Source organism: Bos indicus, unplaced genomic scaffold (assembly GCF_029378745.1).
Source record: "Bos indicus isolate NIAB-ARS_2022 breed Sahiwal x Tharparkar unplaced genomic scaffold, NIAB-ARS_B.indTharparkar_mat_pri_1.0 scaffold_57, whole genome shotgun sequence".
Taxonomy (NCBI): domain Eukaryota; kingdom Metazoa; phylum Chordata; class Mammalia; order Artiodactyla; family Bovidae; genus Bos; species Bos indicus.
This window is the reverse complement of record NW_027223722.1, coordinates 73,961-96,398: the sequence shown is the minus strand read 5'-3', so window position 1 is coordinate 96,398 and position 22,438 is coordinate 73,961. Positions and strand designations below refer to the sequence as shown.

At 39.2% G+C, this 22,438-nt stretch overlaps 1 protein-coding gene across 22 annotated transcripts in view; it reads right to left on the bottom strand.

The window, feature by feature from the left end:
• The window catches only part of LOC139182007 (uncharacterized), a 155,733-nt gene that overhangs the window by 130,719 nt on the left and 2,576 nt on the right, over window positions 1–22,438 (bottom strand). For all 22 annotated transcript variants that reach the window (XR_011565608.1, XR_011565606.1, XR_011565607.1 and 19 more), the window contains exons 2-4: window positions 4,327–4,452; window positions 1,637–1,707; window positions 1,160–1,184 (exon numbers count right to left, since the gene is read on the bottom strand). Coding sequence is in view for 17 of the 22 variants with exons in the window: in XM_070785479.1 (XP_070641580.1) it covers window positions 1,160–1,184; window positions 1,637–1,707; window positions 4,327–4,414 (184 nt within the window). In the remaining 5 variants the exon portion in view is untranslated. The remainder of the gene's footprint in view (window positions 1–1,159; window positions 1,185–1,636; window positions 1,708–4,326; window positions 4,453–22,438) is intronic.

Here is a 22,438-nt window from a genome sequence, read left to right as displayed (position 1 = left end):
TCATGCGATGTTATTTCCCAGGCTTGATTTTCCAAACAATGTTTGCACGTTCACTGAGTCAGTGTCTGTTCACACTAATTGAAGCCATACATTTCGTGGGACAGTTCATCATGGAGAGAAAGCATGGGGTAAACGTTGACCTTCTTGGATCCAGGTGTGCAGGAAGTTTACAACAAGAGTCAAGGTCCCAAGCAGAGTGTCAAGTTCCACTTTGAGATCTATTTGACACCTTCCCTTGAGAGTGTGCTAAAGGCTTTAACCAATGTAAGGCTTATGGTAATGTCACCCAGTACAATGAAATATCTCCCTGATGACAATCTGCTTTTGTCCTTGGTTAAGCAATGACACTAGCACCAACAGATATGGCCTGTACTGTCTAAACAAGGGAATGCAACTTTCAGATCTGTGAATTGACCAGGAGGATGTGAATGCCAATATGCTTTTCACAATAATGACTGTGCCAAAGTTGGCAATAATCCACCTATGTTTGCCCTGGGTTCCATGACCACTGAGCCCATCTTACAATGAGGGACACAGCTCGGACCTCTGGAGTTCTAGTACCTCCAGGCATAAACGTAGATGCAGGGACCCCCTTGCTCCATGACTGAGGATCCCATGGTTGAGTGATAAGTGCAGGTCAGGGGTCCAGAGCAGACACAGTGGGACCACCCCGAGGTGTTCAGTTTATTCTTTTCCACTTAGGAGGTCAATAGCTTGGTCCATTTATCTCAGCACCACCTCCATTCGAGCAAAATGAATATTAACCGAACTTGAGGAATGACTGAGCTGAGGAAAGAATTAGGTAATCTACAGCCAGTGCACAGTGTGATGAGAAGTGTTTAGAAAGTTCACAGTTGACTTGTGCTGTATAAGAGGGAAACATCTCCTGAGGAAACACACACAGACAGCTTGAGAATCACACTGCATGGGCTCACACATGGGACCCAAACCCACGCATCTAAATGATGTAGTTGTTTCCAGGTACCATACAGCACGGACATTTTTCTTTCCTGGGAGATCCGTCTCTTATCCGCACCCCCTGCCTTCACCCCCTTTAGGAATCCAGCATCAGGGAGACTCTCCAAACAGAGCTGGCAAGAGATTGTCACCTTGATCAACTAGATTATTTTCATCAGAGGGATGATCCCTGAATATTTACCGTGTTCACTGGCTTGTTCACATGCCTGCAATTAGAAAGAAGAAAAGAGTGTGAGGGTGTCAGCATCTAGAGTACTGTGCATTCAGGTCCTTTGTTCTCTTTTTCTTTTCAGAAAACCAAATGGGAATGTGTTGTTGAGTCTGTAGCCCCAAAAGAACACATAGAGGACACCTGTGGGAAAGGCTGGAGCTCCTCCTGGAAGATCTCTCCAGCTCATTTTCACCAGTAGTTAAAACTTTCATTTCAAGAAGGAACAGTTTCTGCTGAGGAAACTGCTCCCGATTCCAGTTTTTAATTAATGTTGTCATTTTTGGAAAATATCCTTTTGAATAAGTTATCTTCTGGGAAAAATGCATCCATTAAATTAAAAACTGTTTATATGAACTGTATTGAATATTTTGAACCTTTATCTGAATTCAGCTAGAAAATAAAGTCATGAAGCAACACTTTTATCTCAAATGAATAGGAGGCACTTACTATGGATTTGGGCAGAGCCTCTTTCTCCAACGTTGAAATGGATAGCTCCTCAAGCTGGTCCTCAGGGAGCTCTAGGAGGACATAGAGGAATTGTCAGGACATCTGTGATGCTGATCGGGAAGACTTTGTTAATGTGGACACATGGCGGGGAGTGTGTGGATGTGGGTGGTTAATAAGTGTGGGCTGAAATCTGTTGGACAACCTTTCTTATGGGTGGAGGAAGGCAAAGGAGATGAACGTTTCAGAAATGAGTCAGAGAGCCTTTAGCTTTCTAGCTAAGGGGAACCTGATAGACTTGAAACTCTCAGTCTGACAGAGGGAAGCACTAAAAATCATACTATGCTTCAGTAGTCATGTACAGTTGCGAGATGTTGACCATAAAGAAGGCTGAGTGCCAAAGAATTAATGCTTTAGAACAGCAGTGCTGAAGAGCTCTTGAGAGTTCCTTGGACAGCAAGGAGATCAAACCAGTTAATCATAAAGGCAATCAACCATGAATATTCATTCGAAGGACTGATGCTGAAACTTCAATACTTTGGCCACCTGATGTAAAGAACAGACTCACTCGAAAAGTCCCTGATGCTGGAAAAGACTGAGGGCAGGAGGAAAAGAAGGGACAACAGAGGACGAGATGTCTGGATAGCATTATCGACTCAATGGACATGAATTTGAGCAAATTGCAGAAGATAGTGAAAGACAGGGAAGCCTGGCCTGCTGCTGTCCATGGGCTCACAGACATAACTTGGCGATTGAGCACTGTGATCAGAAATACATTGTATTTATTCTTTTCATAATTTTTAAGAATTAAAAAGTTCCATCAGTTCAGTTCAGTCGCTCAACCGTGTCTGACTCTTTTCGACCCCATAACTGCAGCCCGCTAGGCGTCCCTGTCCGTCACCAACTCCTGGATTCCACCCAAACCCGTGTCCACTGAGTCGGTGATGCCATCCAACCATCTCATCTTCTGTCATCCCCTTCTCCTCCTGCCCTCAATCTTTCCCAGCATCAGGGTCTTTTCAAATGAGTCATTTCTTTGCATCAGGTGGCCAAAGTATTAGAGTTTCAGCTTCAACATCAGTCCTTCCAATGAACACCCAGGACTGATCTTTAGGTTGGACTGGTTGGATCTCCTTGCAGTCCAAGAGACTCTCCAGAGTCTTCTCCAACACCACAGTTCAAAAGCATCAATTCTTCAGTGCTAGGCTTTCTTTATAGTCCAACGATCACATCCATACATGACTACTGGAAAAACCATAGCCTTGAATAGAGGGAACTTTGTTGACAAAGTAATGCCTTTGCTTTTTAATATGCTGTCTAGGTTGGTCATAACTTTCCTTCCAAGGAGTAAGCGTCTTTTAATTTCATGGCTGCAATCACCATCTGCAGTGATTTTGGAGCTTAGAAAAATAAAGTCAGCCACTGTTTCCACTGTTTCCCCATCTATTTGCCATGAAGTGCTAGGACCGGATGCCATGATTTTAGTTTTCTGAATGTTGAGCCTTAAGCAAAGTTTTTCACTCTCCTCTTTCACTTTCATCAAGAGGCTCTTTAGTTCTTCAGTTTCTGCCATAAGGGTGGTCTCATCTGCATATCTGAGGTTATTGATATTTCTCCCAGCAATCTTGATTTTTCTATATTCACATTTTAGTGTATCTATCAACACCATCTACATCTTTTTCATCAGATCCAATATAACCTCTGTACCCATTAAGTCATTATCCACCTTCTCTGTTGCCTCCTCATTTTGGTAATTTCTATTTCCAGCTTCCATGAGTTAGCCTATTCAGTGTACCTTAAACCAGTGGAAGCATACAATATTTGTCTTTCTGTGCCTGCCTTATTTCACTAACTATAATAAATGTTTGTATTAATCGTCCATCCATTTTATAGCATATTTCAATCCTTAATTCATTTTATGGTGGGATAGTATTCCATTCTGAGTACATATCACATTTCATTTATCCATTCATCACATGATGGTCTTTGGGTTGTTTCTAGAGTTTAAGTACTAATAATACACTGTGAACATTAGTGTGCAGATTTCTGTATGGTACTATAATTTAAATGTGCATATTTAAAAAAGTTTGAGAATAGAATAAAATTAATTAAAAAAAAAAAGAAAAATCCACGCTAATAATAAAATAAAATAAAATAAAATAAAATATCACAGAATATAACACAAAGTGTGAATACTAGATGAACTAACAATGTTAGACTTTGAATTACTAAAAATATCTTTCCTTACTAATTGTAAAAAATGTACCACACATATGTTATCTGTGAGTACAATTTGATAGCTGAAACTGAAGTGATATGATACAGGAATTTTCTGTATAATCCATACAACTTTTATGTCAACGTAACCCTGCTTTAAATAAAGTCTAATAATTTAAAGAAATCCTGAAACATGACTTCAGGGGGGAACACATCACAGCTAGTGTTAAAAAATTAGCTAATCTTCAAACCATAGCTAGAGACCATCTTCACTTTTAAGCATGAACCAAATGTTGAATTTAGAATGCATCTTTCCTTTCATAGTTAAAGCGGTACCAACTGATATAGTTGCAATTTGAACACATGAAATAAAAGAAGAACATTGCTTAATATTTGTTTTTTTCTTAAATATGAGGCACTGAGCATACTACAATAATTATTCTTGAGTGAACCTAATGGGAAAATTTCCACAGTACCTTCAGTTGAGTCAGTTATAGGGTTCACCCTATTAATTGGGCAACAACAAAGTGTCTTCATCCAGCTAGTTCTTGATGTTCTTTGCATCTGAGGGATGTTTCTTCTCGCCTTCTGGATGAAACCTCCTGTGAAATGCATTATAATGGTGAGAGGTGTCAACACCTTGCCGGCACAGGATCACCCAGGAACTAATAATAATTGATCCACAATTCAATCTTCTGGTCCCCTTCCTTACCAGATGCCTAGCAGGGCCTCCTGAATCCAAGGTGGACTTAGGAAGATCTGAAGTTTGATGTGCACTGAAAACACCCAACAGACTGGCTGTGTGTGCAAATATCTCTATTAAACTGATAGCCAGAAACTCAGCAGAGCATGGTGACCATGCCTGATGGACTGGATTCAAATCCCGTTTAGGAGAAGCAGGTACTGGGGAAAGATGTATGGATCCCTCTTTGCCTCAGTTCCCTGTCCTGAGTGAGAGAAATGTTAACATGGCCTATTTTTAGTATTATGAAGCCAGGAATGATTAAATGTAGGTAAAATGTTAGAAAAATAAAGGAGGGACTTCCCCAGCAGTCCATTGGGTAAGAATATGTCTCGCAAAGAAGGGGACGGGATTTGATTTCTGTTCGGCAAACTCCAGTCCCACATGTTGCAACTACTGAGTTCAAGCACCACAACTAGAGAGTCAGTACCCTGCAACAAAAGATCTGCACGATGTGATGAAGATCCCATGTGCCACAACTAGGACCCGATACTGCCAAATAAATAAATGATAGATATACAAATAAATAAATAGAGAAGTAAAGGACTGGTGCTTCTTAATATCTCTGTAAGTGTTCAACCTTGAATGATAGTAAGAATAAGGTGGACCTTCAGTAGCAGTTGAAAGCAGAGAGGGCATTTTGATGGCTCCAATAAGGGGGGATGGAAGCTTATTCTTCAGCTTTTTCACACAAACAAGGTTTTATAGCTCATGGAGAGTATCTATTATCACCTCTTCTGACATCCAGCCCTGTTCAAGAGGAAGGTAGACAAAGTTGGGGCTGTAATCCATATGTTACGTTAGAAGGTGTTGAAATTTAGAGAGTGAAGAGACTTTCCAAGGGTCAAACAATGATATATAGTGGATCTGGGACAGGACTGTAGATGGTTACCTGAAGACACAGATGCCTGCACCCCTGAGACCTGCGCTAAACCCCCTTAATCAGGACCTCAACCCTACCCCCAACTCAAATTATCCTGCCCCTGGTTTTCTGTGGATGAGAGCTGATGCCCTGGAGAAAATGCCTCAGCCTTAAAAAGGAGCTCAAATCTTCCTAGCTCTCGTCTCTATATTTCAGTTCCTGATCCAAAATATAAGTCTGATCCTGGCTCTGAGCGAAGCCCCTCAGAAAGACCACAGGATTCCAACTCTGTCCATCCTCCAAAGCTTCTTCACACACTCAACCATCTCACGAGCAGCCTTCCCAAAGCCCAGTTCACCTTGCTAAGTGACCAGTCGTCTGTTTGGCCAACAAGTTGGCTCAGAGCCCAGAACCTTCTAAACCAAAGGTCACATGATGGCTCTACCAAGAATTAGCTTCCCTTTAACTTGACCAAGTCTGGATGAGCAGTTAATGTGAGTTAACTGGGGAGGTGGACATCTGAGCTGGGCTTTGGTGGCTAAATTAAGTCTCAGATGCTCAGTCTCACAGCTGAACTGAACTCTTATTTGAGCAGCCTGGACCAAGTGCTAGCTAAGAATGGGCAGGAGTTCAATCTTCCCCCACTAAAATTCTGACTCTATCAACTTCTTGTCATGCTCTAGACCCTGTAGTGGAAGACAACAGAGCCCCATATTCTTTTTGAAAATCATCTCCATCCTCACAGCCTGGAGACTGTAACCCTAGATTCTCCTTGAGGATCAACAGACAGACTCCTTCCCTCAGTGACCAAATGTTCATCCTACTAACCCGACAGCGCTATGCCATCTCACTAAACTCCTTGGCAACAGCCAAACAACGATCCAGCCCACATCAGCCCTTGAGAATCCCACCAGTAAATCCCAGTTTCTTTCCAAGTCTCTGGATTTACACTGCTAGTGTTTGTAGATTTGGGCAGCAACATTTGACAAGAGTTGAGATGTAATTCCCTTTTGCTATAATGTCCGATGTTGGGGAGACATCATGGTTCTCCTCTGTTAGTTCTTTACATCTGTTCTCTGGTAAGAATGTATACAAAACTAGCATTGGGAAATTGGAAATTTAGGAAGATGTTTAAGGCAGCCAGCTGACAGGAGAATCAAAATATAATTTAAGGAATAAAACAAGACTATAAAACACATTTATAACTCTGTAGATAAATTAGAGTGATGGAAAAAAATTTTAAAAAAGATGAGGAAAATTCATCAGTAAAGTTAACCAGCCTATTTGAAGGAACAGCCTTCAGAGGATCAGTGGGAACCTACCTCCAAAACAACAGTTCAAGTTATCCATTTCTCCTTTGCCACCATACATGAACCAACTGGCACTGGGTACAGAATTCGTAATGTGTATCACCACATTACTGTGGTGACCACACATCACAGAACCTTCAGAATTAACTGGACTCTGCACAGGATGAGTCCAACTGCAACTGTCCAACTGCTACTGTGATTCTATGCACACGTTTGGCTTTTCAGAGTAAACATTTTATTTCAAAGATTGAATCTCAGGCTCACACATTCCTCTTTGATTAAGAAAATAATTTATATGAGTGAGAATGTTCTGTCCCCAAATATAGTTGAGAGTGAACATTTCGGGCTGAGGAGGGACAAATCTAACACATTGAGAATAAAAAGAGATTCTATTCTTGATTAGAATATCATATTGGTACTGATCACAAGTCTGTGCTCCTAACACACAGTGAGGCCAAACAACACCAAGAATCAGGAGCCTGGAGCAGAGAAAGCCTTCCTGCAGGGCCACACAAGGAGAAAAGACAAACAAACAAACAAAGCTGAGCACTCAGAAAACTTTCAGCAAAGCACTTTTCTAGGAAAGCTGAGGGAGTGGCCTGCTTACTTCTGGGGTCAGAGTCTTTGTTCTTGAGGTCAGGTCATGGTCAGGTCATGATGTTCTTGTGGTGGTGGTGGTGGTTTAGTCACTAAGTCAAGTCCGACTTTTGTGGCCCCATGGACTGTAGCCTGCCGGGATCCTCTGTTCATGGGATTCTCCAGGCAAGAGTACTGGAGTGGGTTGCCATTTCCTTCTCCAGGGGACCTGCCTAAGGCAAGGATCAAACCCAGGTCCCCTGCACTGCAGACAGGTTCTTTACCAGTAGAGCTATGAGGGAAGCCCTAATGTTGCTGTAAACCTCCCCCCAAAACAAACGCTACTCTCAGTTCTGACAAGAAAGCATCAGGTCCCAGGCACCACCCTCTACCTCTGGGGTCCAGGCCCAGGCCAGGAGGAGGGGGTCCTGGGCAGGGCAGGGTATCCGGCACCCAGACAGGGTCCTCTGTCCAGTGCCCTGCCCTGGCTGACAGTGCAGGTCTCAGCTGGGAGCACCTCAGAGCCGGGTCCCAGACCTCATCCAACTTTCTTCTCTCTGGGTGCCTGGTGCCCAGGACCCAGGCAGGCCTCAGGCTGTTCATTTTTAAGCTGCAGAGACACACTTGTAGCAATTTCCAATCGGGTTAATCCCTGGTTCACAGTAATCACGCTCTTTGAGAGAGGTCCCAACCACAGAGGCAAGCCTGAAATGACATTGTAAGATTTCCTGCACACCAACCTAACCTCGTGCCACCTCCTCGGGGTGGACAACCGATCAATGCTGGACCAAGTGTGGAAACATGAACAGAGAGACAGGAGCTGGGAAACTCTTCCCTTAGTAGCCAGGGTCATATCCTCCAGATGCCCAGGGCTCCGGGGACCATGCTCGTATCGTCCTCTGCAGCTTATAGGTCATGGAGGCAGGGACTAGGGAGAGGTTCATGGTTTTGTGTTGGAAAGATCCCCTGGAGAAGGGAAAGGCTACCCAATCTAGCATTCTGGCCTGGAGAACACCATGGACTGTATAGTCCATGGGATCACAAAGAGTTGGACACGACTGAGACTTTCACTTTCACTTCTACTGCTTTGTGGCCTGGATCTGGCCTGTCACCCATGGCGAGGGCTCTGTGGCTCTGTTGGACACTGTCCCCAAACTGTCCTGGGCCCCCATCTCACGCACCTGCCCTGAGGGCCTGGATAGCGCATGGAGAAGGCCTCTGTCCCGGACTCACCACACTCTGGCGAGGACTGCTGACAGGTTTCCTGTTGGTGGACCATGACCTCTAACCCTAGTCTAAGGGTTCCGCTAAAGGTCTTACAATACTGACTGTGCACCCACCCCACCCCTAGTACCGTCTCCTCCACCCATTTCTACTCTTTGCGAGTCCCCAGACTTCCCTAGAGGAAACAGAGCCTAAGATTTAATCTTATAAACAAAATTGTTTCATACCTAATGTATCCACTTTTACTTTTTATTTGGAGCCCTGTAAATTCTGCTCACAAAAATGAATGTTTTTGTCGTGTGCTGCAAGCATGTTTTCAATTTGTCACTAAGTTTTTTGTTGTTGTTGTTTATTTTTGTCTGAGCTGGGTCTGCATTGCTGTGCTCGATTCTCTCTAGCTGTCCTGAGTGGGAACTGTTCTCTTGTTGTGGAGCACAGGCTCTAGGCCCACAGGCTTCAGTAGCTGTAACTCGCAGGCTCTAGAGCTTGGGTCAGTAGCTGTGGTGCACAGGCTAGTTGCTCTCCGGCATGTGGGATCTTCCCAGACCAGGGATGAGACCCATGTCCCCTGCACTGGTAGGCAGATTTGAACCCCTGGGCCACAAAGGAAGTCCCATCACTGTCTTTTTATTACAGTTACTTTTCCTTATATCATGAAGACATTTATTTTATTTTTAAAAGCATCACTGATTTAAATATTTTTGCTATTTTGGCTGCGAGAAGGAAAAAGAGGGAAGGATATTATGACTAATATTCTTATTAAGGGCTAAATATTTCTTTAAAATACTTTAATAGGAAAACAACTACAGGTGTTTCAAGACAAACTTTTCTATTGAACAATTCTGAATATTTCTAAAGATGTATGTCAAAATGGACTAATTATTTTTTTAGGATGATAGAAATTTCCCCCCAGAAATGATATAGAGTAGAAATATCCTGATACAGTCATAAAAGGAACACAGTATTTTTTAAAGCACATGTGGCAATTTATGCCTCAAAAACCTTAGAACATTTTGGAAGTGATGATGATGGTACATCAATGATTAAGTCATTTTAACAGACATCATTTACGATGTGTTTATTCACCAGATGAACTTGTGGTTGTTTGCTGAGAAAAGAGGGACACTTTCAATTAATGTTAAAGAACATTAAAAGAATTTTTGATTACATTTGCTATGCCCTATTAATGATTTCAATGGTGAAGAATTAACTGAGTTTTAATATAGCTCCAATTTGCCAAGTACATTAGCATTCCTTTGACCAAGCAACATATTGGATTTTTAAAAAATTTTCCTATAGTTGATTCAACAACTATTTATAATAGCTGGTGAATATTTGTAATAATTAAACAGGATAAATTATGTAAGAACAATGAAACAGGACCACCTTAGAGAATGTATAGTATACACATTAAATATACTATATAATGTACAGCTCTGCAATGTGATGTTGCCCCTCCTCCATCAAGAGATAAGAAGCTGTCTTCTTATTTAAAACAACAAAAACAACCATTAGGAGGGTCCTGTGACTGCCTTGATAAATAGAATAGAGTGGAGAAGGATGCTTTGCTTATTTCAGGTGTATCCTTGACTGGATTGGCAACTTCTGTATCCTGTCCTGAGACATTTGCACATGGGGTGGGTGCTTTTATCATATTCTTAACCCCTCTCCTCTCTTTGATGCAATGATCAACAGCTGATCTTCCAGTCTCCTAGCAACGGGAATAATTCTCACTGGATGAGCAGACCAGGTGAGGATTCAACCGATTCTAACCTTCCAGTGTTGAATGGCAACTGCATTAAGGCCTCAAGGCAAGAGATGTCCACGGGAGTCCTATTAATTCACACAGCAAAGCGAAAATCAATTATATGAGGCAAGTAAGTTTTGGAGTGTTTTCCTCTGTAGTATCAAATAATTAGAGCAGATTTTGGTGAAGTTTTCTGTTTTAGTGTATTGATTCATTTTAGTAGCAGAATTTCTAGAGCCATACTTATAAGCAAGCATCATTTGTCACACAATTCCTTATTTTGTCTTTGGATTCTTTCCTTTCACATGCAGTTCACCTTCTGTGTACAATTTCAGAAAGTCCACAGACCCCCCTACATCTCATTCATTAATAAATCTTTCTAGGCAACTACAAACTTTACCTTAAAATCTTCTGTTTCAGAACATTTAACTTTTTTTTTAAGTCTTTATTGAATTTGTAACAACATTACTTCTGTTTTATGTTTTGTTTTTTTTGGCCTCCAGGCATGTGGATATTAGCTCCCCAACCAGGGATCAAACCTGTACTCCTTGTATTAGAAGTCAAAGTCTTAATCACTGGACAGCCAGGGAGCACCCTTAACTTGCTTTCTAATGTCCTCCTCTTTTTGATATTTTCAATCATGTTTCTCTAATAACAGTACAACTTAGCACAGAACAGGAAAGAGACAGATAAAGGTACATTTTACAGGCTGAAAACATCAGTGACGCTAACACCTAGGATGTATCTTATCCACTACATAACAAAGTCAGGCTTACAAGGAATAGAATTATTCTTAATTTTAATTTTGAAAAGCTGTTTATCTATTCAGTTTTTAGTTTATTTGTATATTTATTCACTGTTTTCTCACTAGTCATTTAGTAAACATGGATGAAGCTCCAATTAAGTTCTGGGACTTGTGCACAGAAATGCAGACATAGAGATGAATGAGGAAACATTTGTTTCCCCCTCAAGACACCCACAGGCTAGCTGCAAAGACAGATACACAAACAAACAGTACAATTTCTTTAGTACAACAGTAAGAGCGTCAGGGAACATCTTTCGTCATTTATGACCTACATTTTAAAGATAAATGGGAATTTTCTAGGAAGGAAATAAAAGGTAATGACCATTAGAAAAGGATAGGAGAGAGCAGCTGGCAGTTAGAAAAGATTAGAACTGTTGAATAATTCAATTTGAATGTAAGGTATAGCTGGAGATAACCCTGGTGATGTAATCAAGGCCAGGTTATAGCATGTTAGGATGTTTATTTATTGTTTAAAACTGAAATGTATTTGACATATAACATTATGTAAATTCAAGCTGTAAAACACATTGATTTGATACGTATTTACTATGATTGACAACATAGCAATAATTAGCTTCTTTATCATGTCATAAAATTTTCATTTGTTTTTAGTGGCTGGAATAATTAAGACCTACTCAGATAGAGAAAGACAAATGATGTATGATACCACTTATATGTGGAAAATAAAAAGAGAGTAAAATGGTGGTTACTAGGGGATGGGGGTGGGGGGGATAGGACAAATGTTGTTTAAGGATACAAACTTGCAATGAGTAGTAAATAAGTCCTAGAGATGTCATGCATAGTAAGGTGAATAGAGTCAACAGTATTGTATTATAATCATCAAACTTATCAAGAAACATGCTAGGTTGTTTAGACTTGTTCTGGAAGAGAAGAGGGAGCTATTAAGGGGGTTTCATTAAGAGAGAAAAATAATCAGGATTTATTTTTCCTCCAAATGATCACTTTTGAAGCAATATTAAGGAAGGATTAAAGAATAAATTTCAGAAGGAACACTACGACAGGGGTCTTTCTAATAGTGAACTATTTTGGAAGAGACCTAAATTAATAAAGTAGCAGAAGGAATGAAAGGCGAGAGGTTCAGAGATGTATTTAGAAGGCAGAATTTGCTGATCCTAAACATAGCTTTTTAAAATTTTATTTTACTTTGGAGTATAGCTGATGAACAATGTTGTGTTAGTTTCAGGTGTACAGCAGTGATTCAGTTATACATACGTTTATTCTTTGTCAGTGTTTTCCTCTATAGGTTATTACACAGCATTGGGTAGAATTCATTGTGTTATACAGTAGGTCCTTGCAGCTTACTCATTTTAAATATAGTAGTGTGCATGTGTCAATTCCAAACTCCCTGACTATACCTTTCCCCCATCCTTCCCTCCCTGGAAACCATAAATTCTTTCTGTAAGTCTGTGAGTCTGTATCTGCTTTGTAAATTAGTTCATCTGTATCATTTAAGATTCTACATATAAGGGATATCGTATGGTATTTCTACTTCTCTAACTTACTTCAGTCAGTAAGACAATCTCTAGGTCCATCCATGATGCAAAAGGCATTATTTCATTCTTTTTAATATCTGAGTAATATTCCATTGTATATATGTATCACATCTTCTTTATCCATGCCTCTGTTTATGGACATTTAGGTTGCTTCCATGTCTTGGCTACTGTAAATAGTGCTCCAATGAATATTGGGGTGCATGGATCCTTTCAGACCATGTTTTTCTCTGGATATATGCTAAGAAGTGAGATTGCTGGATCATGTGGTAACTCTATTTTTAGTTTTTAAAAGAACCTCCTTACTCTTCTGCATAGTGGCTGTACCAATTTACATTCCCACCAAGAGTGTAGAAGGAGTCCTTTCTCACCACACCCTCTCCAGCATTCATTGCTTGAGGACTTTTTGATGATGGCCATTCTGATTGGTAGAAGGGATTTTTGTTAATTTAATGTGAAGATATAAAGAAATAAAGTGTTGTGTTCCTGCTTGTGTTCCTGATTCTTAATGCAAGAAACAATGCAGATTATGGTGTAGATAAACGTATAGAAACCAGGATGAGATACAGTTTGAATATGAAGATCAAAGAATATTTCCTAGAAAAAAATTTTAAATAACATGTAAATAGTTATAATTCATTATTGGATATTTGGAGTTTGATATGGGTACGAAATTATCAAGGGAACATAATAAAATGTTGGATACATTTTGACTCTCAAAGATATGTCTGGGAAAACTGTATTGATTTGGGAATTATTGGCAAACACAATGTTTGAAATCATATTCTTAGATAAAATTAAAATGAAGTTAATACCATTTCTTGAGTGAGAAGAAAATTGAATATAAAACTGTTGGAAATAGCAAGATTTAAGTGTCTTAAGGAAGAAATCCCAATGTATAAGACTAAGAAATAATGGCAACTAATACTGTATAAAATTAAGGAAAATCCCAAAGGGATAAGGGAGAAAAATATTTCAAGAAAAAAAATCAGTCAAAGATGTGAATTTCAGCAAGGATGCCAAGGGTGATAACTAAATATTCAGAAGTCATCGATTACATTTTTCCAGAAAGGGTTATTCAATGATGGGAACAAAAGTCAAACAATAAATTAAACAGTGGACAGGCAGGGAGGAAATAGAATGAGTACAAACTGCTTTTCAACAATATTGGGTTGAAGGGAGATATGCTTGGAAATGAATTCAAGTCAATGTGTACATGTATTTGTTGTGTATATTATCAAACCTAAGGTATCACTGTTTGAATCTAAGTCACCATTATCTTGCTGCTAAGTCGCTTCAGTCGTGTCCGACTCTGTGTGACCCCATAGACAGCAGCCCACCAGGCTCCCCCATCCCTGGGATTCTCCAGGCAAGAACACTGGAGTGGGTTGCCATTTCCTTCTCCAATGCAGGAAAGTGAAAAGTGAAAGTGAACTCGCTCAGTCATGACTGACTCTTAGCGATCCCATGGACTACAGCCTACCAGGCTCCTCCATCTGTGGGATTTTCCAGGCAAGAGTACTGGAGTGGGGTGCCATTGCCTTCTCCACCATTATCTTATGTATCAACAAAAAAGAAAAAAAAATACCTTGAAACTATAATACAATATTGTTTTATAACAGCATTATAAAATATTTATATCACTGTGGTATGTATACAAAGAGGAAAATATAAGCCAAATGCCAAGCAATGACAACTATTGTGCATTATTCTTACTGCCTAACTATCCACCAGCAATGTAAGACTCCATCAATGATGCATGTGTGCATGCAAAGTCACTTTAGTCGTGTCCGATTCTTTGCAACCCCATGGACCGTAGCCCACCAGGCTCCTCTGTCCATGGGATTCTCCAGCCAAGAATACTGGAGTGGTTGCCATGCCCTCCTCCAGGGGATCTCCTCGACCTAAGGATTGAACCTATGTCTCCTGCATCGGCAGGTGGTGCCGGGGACCAGCCCCGGCTGATACAGGGAATTCGAAGCGGGGACGGCGTCGGCGAGGATCAGGAAACAACTGCTTAATTAAATGTTTATTAAGGATATAAAGAGTGGTGAAATAAGGATAGCTCAGCGAAGAAATTCAGTGAAGAAAAGAGGCTGAATAAAATTCCAAAGCAGGGAATTTACGTCACCTACGAAGGCCGCAGGCATCCTCCCGTTCTCCCGAAGGAGAGGAGACACTAAGGCCTCCCAGGTCAGATCTTAGAAGCCCAGGCAAAATTAGTAGGCTTGACGAGCTTCCCTGCCTCAGAGGAAAAGTTCAGCTAGAAGGTGAAAGAAAGAACGACATGGGGAGACCAAATTTCGGTGAACAAAAGGGCATACTTTATTTTCCAAAGTAGTTTTATACCTTAAGTTGTGCATAGAGGATAATGGGGGAAGGGGGTAGAGTCATGCAAAGACAGCAGTTCCTGATTCTTATCGAAGCCAGGCTTTCAAACATATCATATGCAAAAGTTTAGGTGATTTACATCATCTTCTGGCCAGGAAGCCTGTTAACATTTTAAGAAACTTATTTTTCTCTAAAGGTGATTATTCTAAAGTCAGGCACCAGCCTCCAAAAAGCATTGGAGAAAGTTGCATTCCTATAGGGCAAAGGTGAGGTGGGCTCAATCAAGAAAAGAATTAACTCAAGGGTCCAAGGTTACAAACATTGAGGCAACTGCTTACATTTCTATACACCCATTATATCAATCAATACACCGCCAAGGACACAGTAGGTAAGGGATATGGAGACTTAGCAGCAAACATTGGCCCAACAAGTGAAAAACCCTTCACCAATACAATTTCTAATCAATCTTTTAACTACTCAAAGGAATCTGTGTTTAGACAGTTTAGAACATTTCCTGCCTCTCACAGTTGGGAGGCCCTGAACAATCACATGTTGCCAGAAAAAAACCTATTCAGGCAGGCTAGAGGACTTCCAAAGGAGTTTGTAGGTTGAAACACTGTCACACCCAGGAATTATTAACTGGAGCTGTAAGCTAACTCTTTTTTCAGAGAGAGGTAGTGGGGGACAGCCCCCCGTAAAGTCAGAGGTGTAGGTGAAAGCACAAAGCAGAAAGTAGGCAGACTCTAGTTTTGGGGGTAGATTGCTCGAGAATTTCCAGGGAGACTCTTGAGGCTTGATCCCGCCTTTGCGTATGCCAAGCCTCCTTCCTCATGACCTTTGCCAGGGGCGGAGCTCGCTCCCTGCAAGGTGGGTTCTTTACTACTAAAGCATTAAAATATCAGAAAGGAGATAATGTGGGAAATTATGTGTCTTATGGTCAATCAAAATGATATAATACATTCAGTGTACAAATGAATGTATATGTGTATGTATGTATAGTGTACATTCTCAGAAACTAAAAGGAAGAGTTAAAGTAAATATTACAACTTACATATTCCTGTAAGTGCAAACATAAGTATTTATTATTAACTGATTCTTTATGTCCAAAATTGCACTCAATTAATATTGAGTATTAATATATATTTGACATACCTTTAATTAGCCTTTAGACTTGAAAAAAGTGAACTGAGGTTTTCATTTGATTTTGGAAACATGAAGTACATTTTGAAAAAAAAAAAGGAGTAGCTTTAAAAGTAGCACTTTTAAAGGTGAAAACATTTCAAGGACTTCTGAATTTCTGTCATCTAGATGAGAGATTAATAACAACTTTAATATTACTGTTTTTGTAAAACTCAGATTGCACCAGGTTTCCAAGCCTGCTGGGGTGAACTGAATTTTTTTAATAAGAAGTGTTTTAGGTTACCCTTTTTGCATCAAGAAGAATATTCATTAGTGTTACAAACATTGTTTTGTATTATTTCTTGGTTTTCAAAGTTGACATTATGAAAGAAGTTACTAGAAAAACATTCAGATTTTGCTTATTTGATATGACTCACCAAAATTTAGCAGTCAGTTTGACTCCTGCTAATGAGTTAAATAATTACACCTCTCAGGGAATGACAAACTACTTAAAGTTTTCTTTCTCAACCAAAAGTAATATGTAAAGATACTGAATGACTTATGGAACTGATAATGAGTTCTTTTATTTTTCTCCACTGATAAGTTCAAAGCTATATTTTGATTTAAAATGAGGGTTACCATATCTAGATTAGTGTATTTTTATCAGATAATTATTGATTTTGACTGAAATTACTGAGTAGACACATGCTAAGAAAAATTTTTCATGTGATATTAAGCACAAAATGTGAGAAAAGTGATCAAAATTGTAAAGCATATTGAACAGTGGGCAAAGGGCAGAGGTTCTTTCTATGTATCATTTTAATATCATTACAGACAATCAAGATACAGGTTAGTATGATTATAATTAAATATTGGTATGAAAAATGAGACTGAGATTAATGAAGTAAATAAGATTATAGCAGCAGAAAACCTGGAGTTATTATTTAAAGCCTAAACCTATGCTACAGCTAACTGAAATAATTATAACCAAAACAACAAACACAGTCACAACAGAGTTGTATGATACAAAGAATATATATGTACATACATATATGCACACACACACACATATATATAGTAGAGTTTATAACACTCTAGAGTGTTTTATATATATATATATATATATAACACTATATATATAAATATATATATTTATATATTTATAAATATGTATATATGCTATGCTATGCTAAGTCACTTCAGTCGTGTCCGACTCTGTGCGACCCCAAAGACGGCAGCCCACCAGGCTCCCCTGTCTCTGGGATTCTCCAGGCAAGAACACCGGAGTGGGTTGCCATTTCCTTCTCCAATGCATGAAAGTGAAAAGTGAAAGTGAAGTCACTCAGTCGCGTCCAACTCCCAGCGACACCATGGATTGCAGCCTAACAGGCTCCTCTGTCCATGGGATTTTCCAGGCAAGAGCACTGGAGTGGGGTGCCATTGCCTTCTCCCAAATATACATACATACACATATATATATATATATATATATATATTTGAAATTGGGGACTCAAAAGAGTGATCAGAATTTGTAAAAATAATCTAAATAGCATTATCCAAATCTCAGATTATGGAATAGAATGGGAACTGATTTTAGGACTAAAAAGATAAAAAATCCAGTTTCATAAATAAGTAGTAGTAAACTTGGCTTGATTAGCTCAAGTTATTTAGGGTCAAAATCAATGTTTATTTAATTAGAATTAACTAAGTTTTCTAATAGAATATTTGTCATAAAGCCATTGTCTTTGTTAAATTGTCTCACATGCTCTTTTCAGCACCTAAACATCCTCCATAAATTTCTTGCTCCTTTTTCTCCAAGTTGTGCTTCCTTATTTAAAAAAGTAAATAAAAAAAAAAAACCCAAAACTTCCCCTGACCATGTTATATCATCTAATTCTGGCCCCATTAAATTCCTTTTTATTATAGAACTTCTCAAAAATTTTTTTTCCTATCTTCAATTCTTCACCAAATGTTTTATTTTTCTTTATAGTGGTTTCATTTAAATATAATTCTCATAACATACAGTTTACCGAGTGGGTATAACTCACTCGGTTATATATATATATATAGGCAGAAATATACAACCATCATTGTTCTCAATTTTATAGTCTCCATCACCATAAAAAGAAACCATGAACTCTTTAGGTATTACCATCTTATATTCACATTAAGCCCTCAACTCAAACCTAAGTAACCCTTAACCTGCTTTGTGTCTCTATGAATATGTCTCTGCTTAGTCATTTTGGCCTCCCTGACTCTTTGTGACCTTCTGAACTAAAGCTGCCAGGCTCTTCTGTCCATGGGATTTGCCAGGCAATAATATTGGAGTGGGTTGCAATGTCCTCTTCTCCAGGGGATCTTCCTGACTCAGGGATCGAAACTGGGTCTCCTGCATTACAGGTGAATTCTTTACCACTGAGCCACCAGGGAAACCCCTCTTGTCTCTATAGATTTACCCATTCTGGACAATTCACATACTATGTGGCATTCTGTGACTAGCTGCTTTCACTTAACATCATGGTTTCAAAATTCATAAATATTGTAGCATGTATCACTAACCCATCACTTTTTATGACTAAATAATATTCCAGTGTGTGGATATACTACATTTCATTTATCCATTTGTAAGCTGATAGAATTCAGGTTATTTCCATCTTTTGGCTATTATTAATAAGGTTGGTATAAATATTTTTCTACTAATTTCTGTGTGGACATGCATTTTAGTTTCTCTGAGGTATCTACTAGGGTGTGGAATTTATGGGTAAAAAGGTAACATATGGAAAAGTTTCACAAATCACCAGATTGTTTTCAAGTATGGCTATACCATTTTATATTCCCACCAGCAGTCTATAAGGAGTTTGATACTTCTCATCCTTCAGTTCAGTCCAGTTCAGTCGCACAGTCGTGTTCGACTCTTTGCGACCCCATGAATTGCAGCACTCTAGGCCTCCCTGTCCATCACCAACTCCTGCAGTTCACTCAAACTCATGTCCATCAAGCCAGTGATGCCATCCAGCCACCTCATCCTCTGTCGTCTCCTTCTCCTCCTGCCCCCAATCCCTCCCAACATCAGAGTCTTTTCCAACTTTGGCATGAAGTGGCCAAAGTATTGGGAGTTTCAGCTTTAGCATCAGTCCTTCCAATGAACACCCAGGACTGATTTCCTTTAGAATGGACAGGTTGGATCTCCTTGCAGTCCAAGGGACTCTCAAGAGTCTTCTCCAACACCACAGTTCAAAAGCATCAATTCTTTGGTGTTCAGCTTTCTTCACAGTCCAACTCTCACATCCTTGCTAACACTTATAATCTGACTTTTTGATTATAGCCATATTAGTGAGTATAAGGTGAAAGAAAACTCATTGTGGTTTCAGTCTGGATTTCCCAGGTAGTTAATGATGCTGAGCATCTTTTCATGTGCTTATTGGTCATTCATATAACTTCTTTATAGAAATATCTATTCAGGTTCCTCACTCATTCTTTAATTGGGTTGTCTTCTTCTAGTTGAACTGTAATGTTTCTGCATATCCTAGAAAGAAAGTACCTTACCATAAATTTAATTTTCAAATAATTTCTTTTTATCTTTTCACTTCCCTTGATAGTTTCTCATGAAGCAGAAGTGTTTTTATTTTTGATGAAATCTAATTAAAATTTTTTATTTTGTTGCTTATACTTTTGGTATCATATCTAAGAATTATCTGTGAAATCTGAGGTCACAGAAATTTATCGCTGTGTTTTCTTCTAAAAGTTTTGTAGTTTGTTTTTATTTTTACATGTTACATCTACTTCTAGATAGATTGTGTAATAGCATGAGGTAAGAGTTCAATTTTATTATATTGCATGTGGCTATCCAGTTGTCCCAGCATCAGTTGTTGAAAAGACTATTCTTTCCCAGTTGAACAGTGTTGATTCCTTTGCTAAAAATCAATTGACCACAGATATAAAGTTTTATTTCCGGACTCTCAGTCCTACTCCACTGGTCTATGTGTCTATCTTTATGCAAGTACCACACTGTTTTGAATACTATGGTTTGTAATAAGATCTGAAACTGGGAGCTATGAGTCTAACAACTTTTATTTTTTAAGGCTGTTTTGGCTTTTTAAGTCCCCTGCTACTCTACATGAATTTTAGACTGTGTTTGTCAATTTCTGCAGTGGAACCAGTTGGGCCTCTGATAGAGACTGTGTTCAATCTTTAGACAAATTTGGTGAGTACTGCAATCTTATATAGGACTTCCCTTGTGGCTCAGACAGTAAAGTGTTTGTCTACAATGCGGAAGACCCGGGTTCGATCCCTGGGTCGGGAATATCCCCTGAAGGGAGAGGCTACCCACTCTAATATCCTTGCCTGGAGATTTCCATGGACAGAGGTTACAGGCCACAGGGTCACAAAGAGTTGGACACAACTGAGTGACTAATGACATCATCTAACTCTAATTAGTCAGACAGACCTAGACAGCAAATTAAAAAGCTGAGACATTACTTTGCTGACAAGGGACTGTATAGTCAAAGCTATGGTCCTTCCAGTAGGCATGTATGGATGCGAGAGTTGGACTTTAAAGCTGAGCACCAAAGAATTGATGCTATTGAACTACGGTGTTGGAGAAGACCCTTGAGAGTCCCTTGGACAGCAAGGAGATCAACCCAGTCAATCCTAAAGGAAATCATTCCTGAATATTCACTGGAAGGACTGATGCTGAAGCTGAACCTCCAATACTGTGGCTACCTGATGTGAAGAAGTGACTCATTAGAAAAGACCCTGATTCTGAAAGACTAAAGGCAGGAGAGCAGAGGATGACAGAGGATGAGCTGCTTGGAAGGCATCACTGACTCAATGGACATGGGTTTGAGCAAGCTCCAGGAGTTGGTGATGAACAGGGAAGCCTTGGAGTGCTACAGTCCATGGGGTTGCAGAGTCAGACATTACTGAGTGACTGAACTGAACGGAAAGAAATTAAATAAATTACTATATAATAGAAACTGCTTAAAACTGACTTTAAGCAGAATTTAACACAAAATACCATATCTTGATTTTTCCAGTTTTTCTAAGAGTGTCCTTTAAAAAGAAAAAAAAAAACATAATGATGCTTTTCTAGGTATAGAAAATGGGTCAAAAATCATTCTTTTGAAATGTATGGGCATTGTACATTTTGCCAATAGACCTTCTGTTCCCAACTTTGGATTTAAAAAAGGAAGTAAACATTTCTTTGCTCTTGAAATCCTCTCATTCATCTTCTTGGTCTTGTTCTTGATTGCATTAGCAACACGTCCCAATTTATTATCTTCAGATTCTGTTTTTAAAATCATGTTTTTTAGAGTTTGTCATTGTTAGGGTTTTCTACAGTAATTTACATCACATCTGCTTCCTTCATCTTACTTATATAGTGTCAGATGGTGACTGGCAGGGAAGTCTGGTATGTGCCTGGGGTCACAGAGACTACAGGACACAACTGAGCAACTGAACTGAACTGAACCCTACTTCCTCAAAGTCCCATATCTAAGTATCATCATATCGGAAGTTAGGAGTTTAATATATCAATTTGTGGGGACACATTCAGTCCATAACACTTTATCTCCCTATCTTCTATTCATCTTCCCCTGATACCTTTCTTCACCCTACTGAACTTGCTTTTCACTGAACACACTTCTGCCTCATGAACTTTAATACTTCTTGTGTTGTCTGTCTGGAAATACATTCCAAATATCTTCCCATTTTCTACATCCTGCAGCTCCTTCAATATCTGACTCATATCTAAATAATTACCTAATTCTGCTCTTGAATATCATAACACTCTCATTCTCCTAAGTTCATTTCTTTTCTTTCATAGCACTAATCAACAGTGACCCTGCATGGCCTGGCTCATAGCTTCATTCAGCTATGCAAAACCCCTCACCATGACAAAGCTGTGAACCATGGAGAGTCACCTAGTAATAGTCTATGTAACCTGAAATTTTAGGATTCTCAGCCTCTCATGAAAATTGAAACTTTATTAGAGCAGAGATATACTTTTTTTTCAGTTTACTGTTACATTCCCAACTATTATAGTCATGTATGACACAATTAAAAATGCATATTTTTAAAGTGAATCAAATTAAAATGAAGTAACTTAAGTCACCTTAGGAAATACAGAATTAAATTATTAAAATTAGGACTGAGTGTCAGTAACATAATTTGTTGTTTAGTACCTGTTCTCCTTTATTAGATGGTTAGCTCTATGAAGCAATGAATTATTCAGTACTGAAGTTTTAGCAGTCTGGACACTGCTTTATTCATTCCTGGAGTTCACTCAGAACTGTTGAGTACATGGCTATATTTCCATTAATTTATCTTATATAATGATAGCTTGTTGCCAATAGCACTCCTG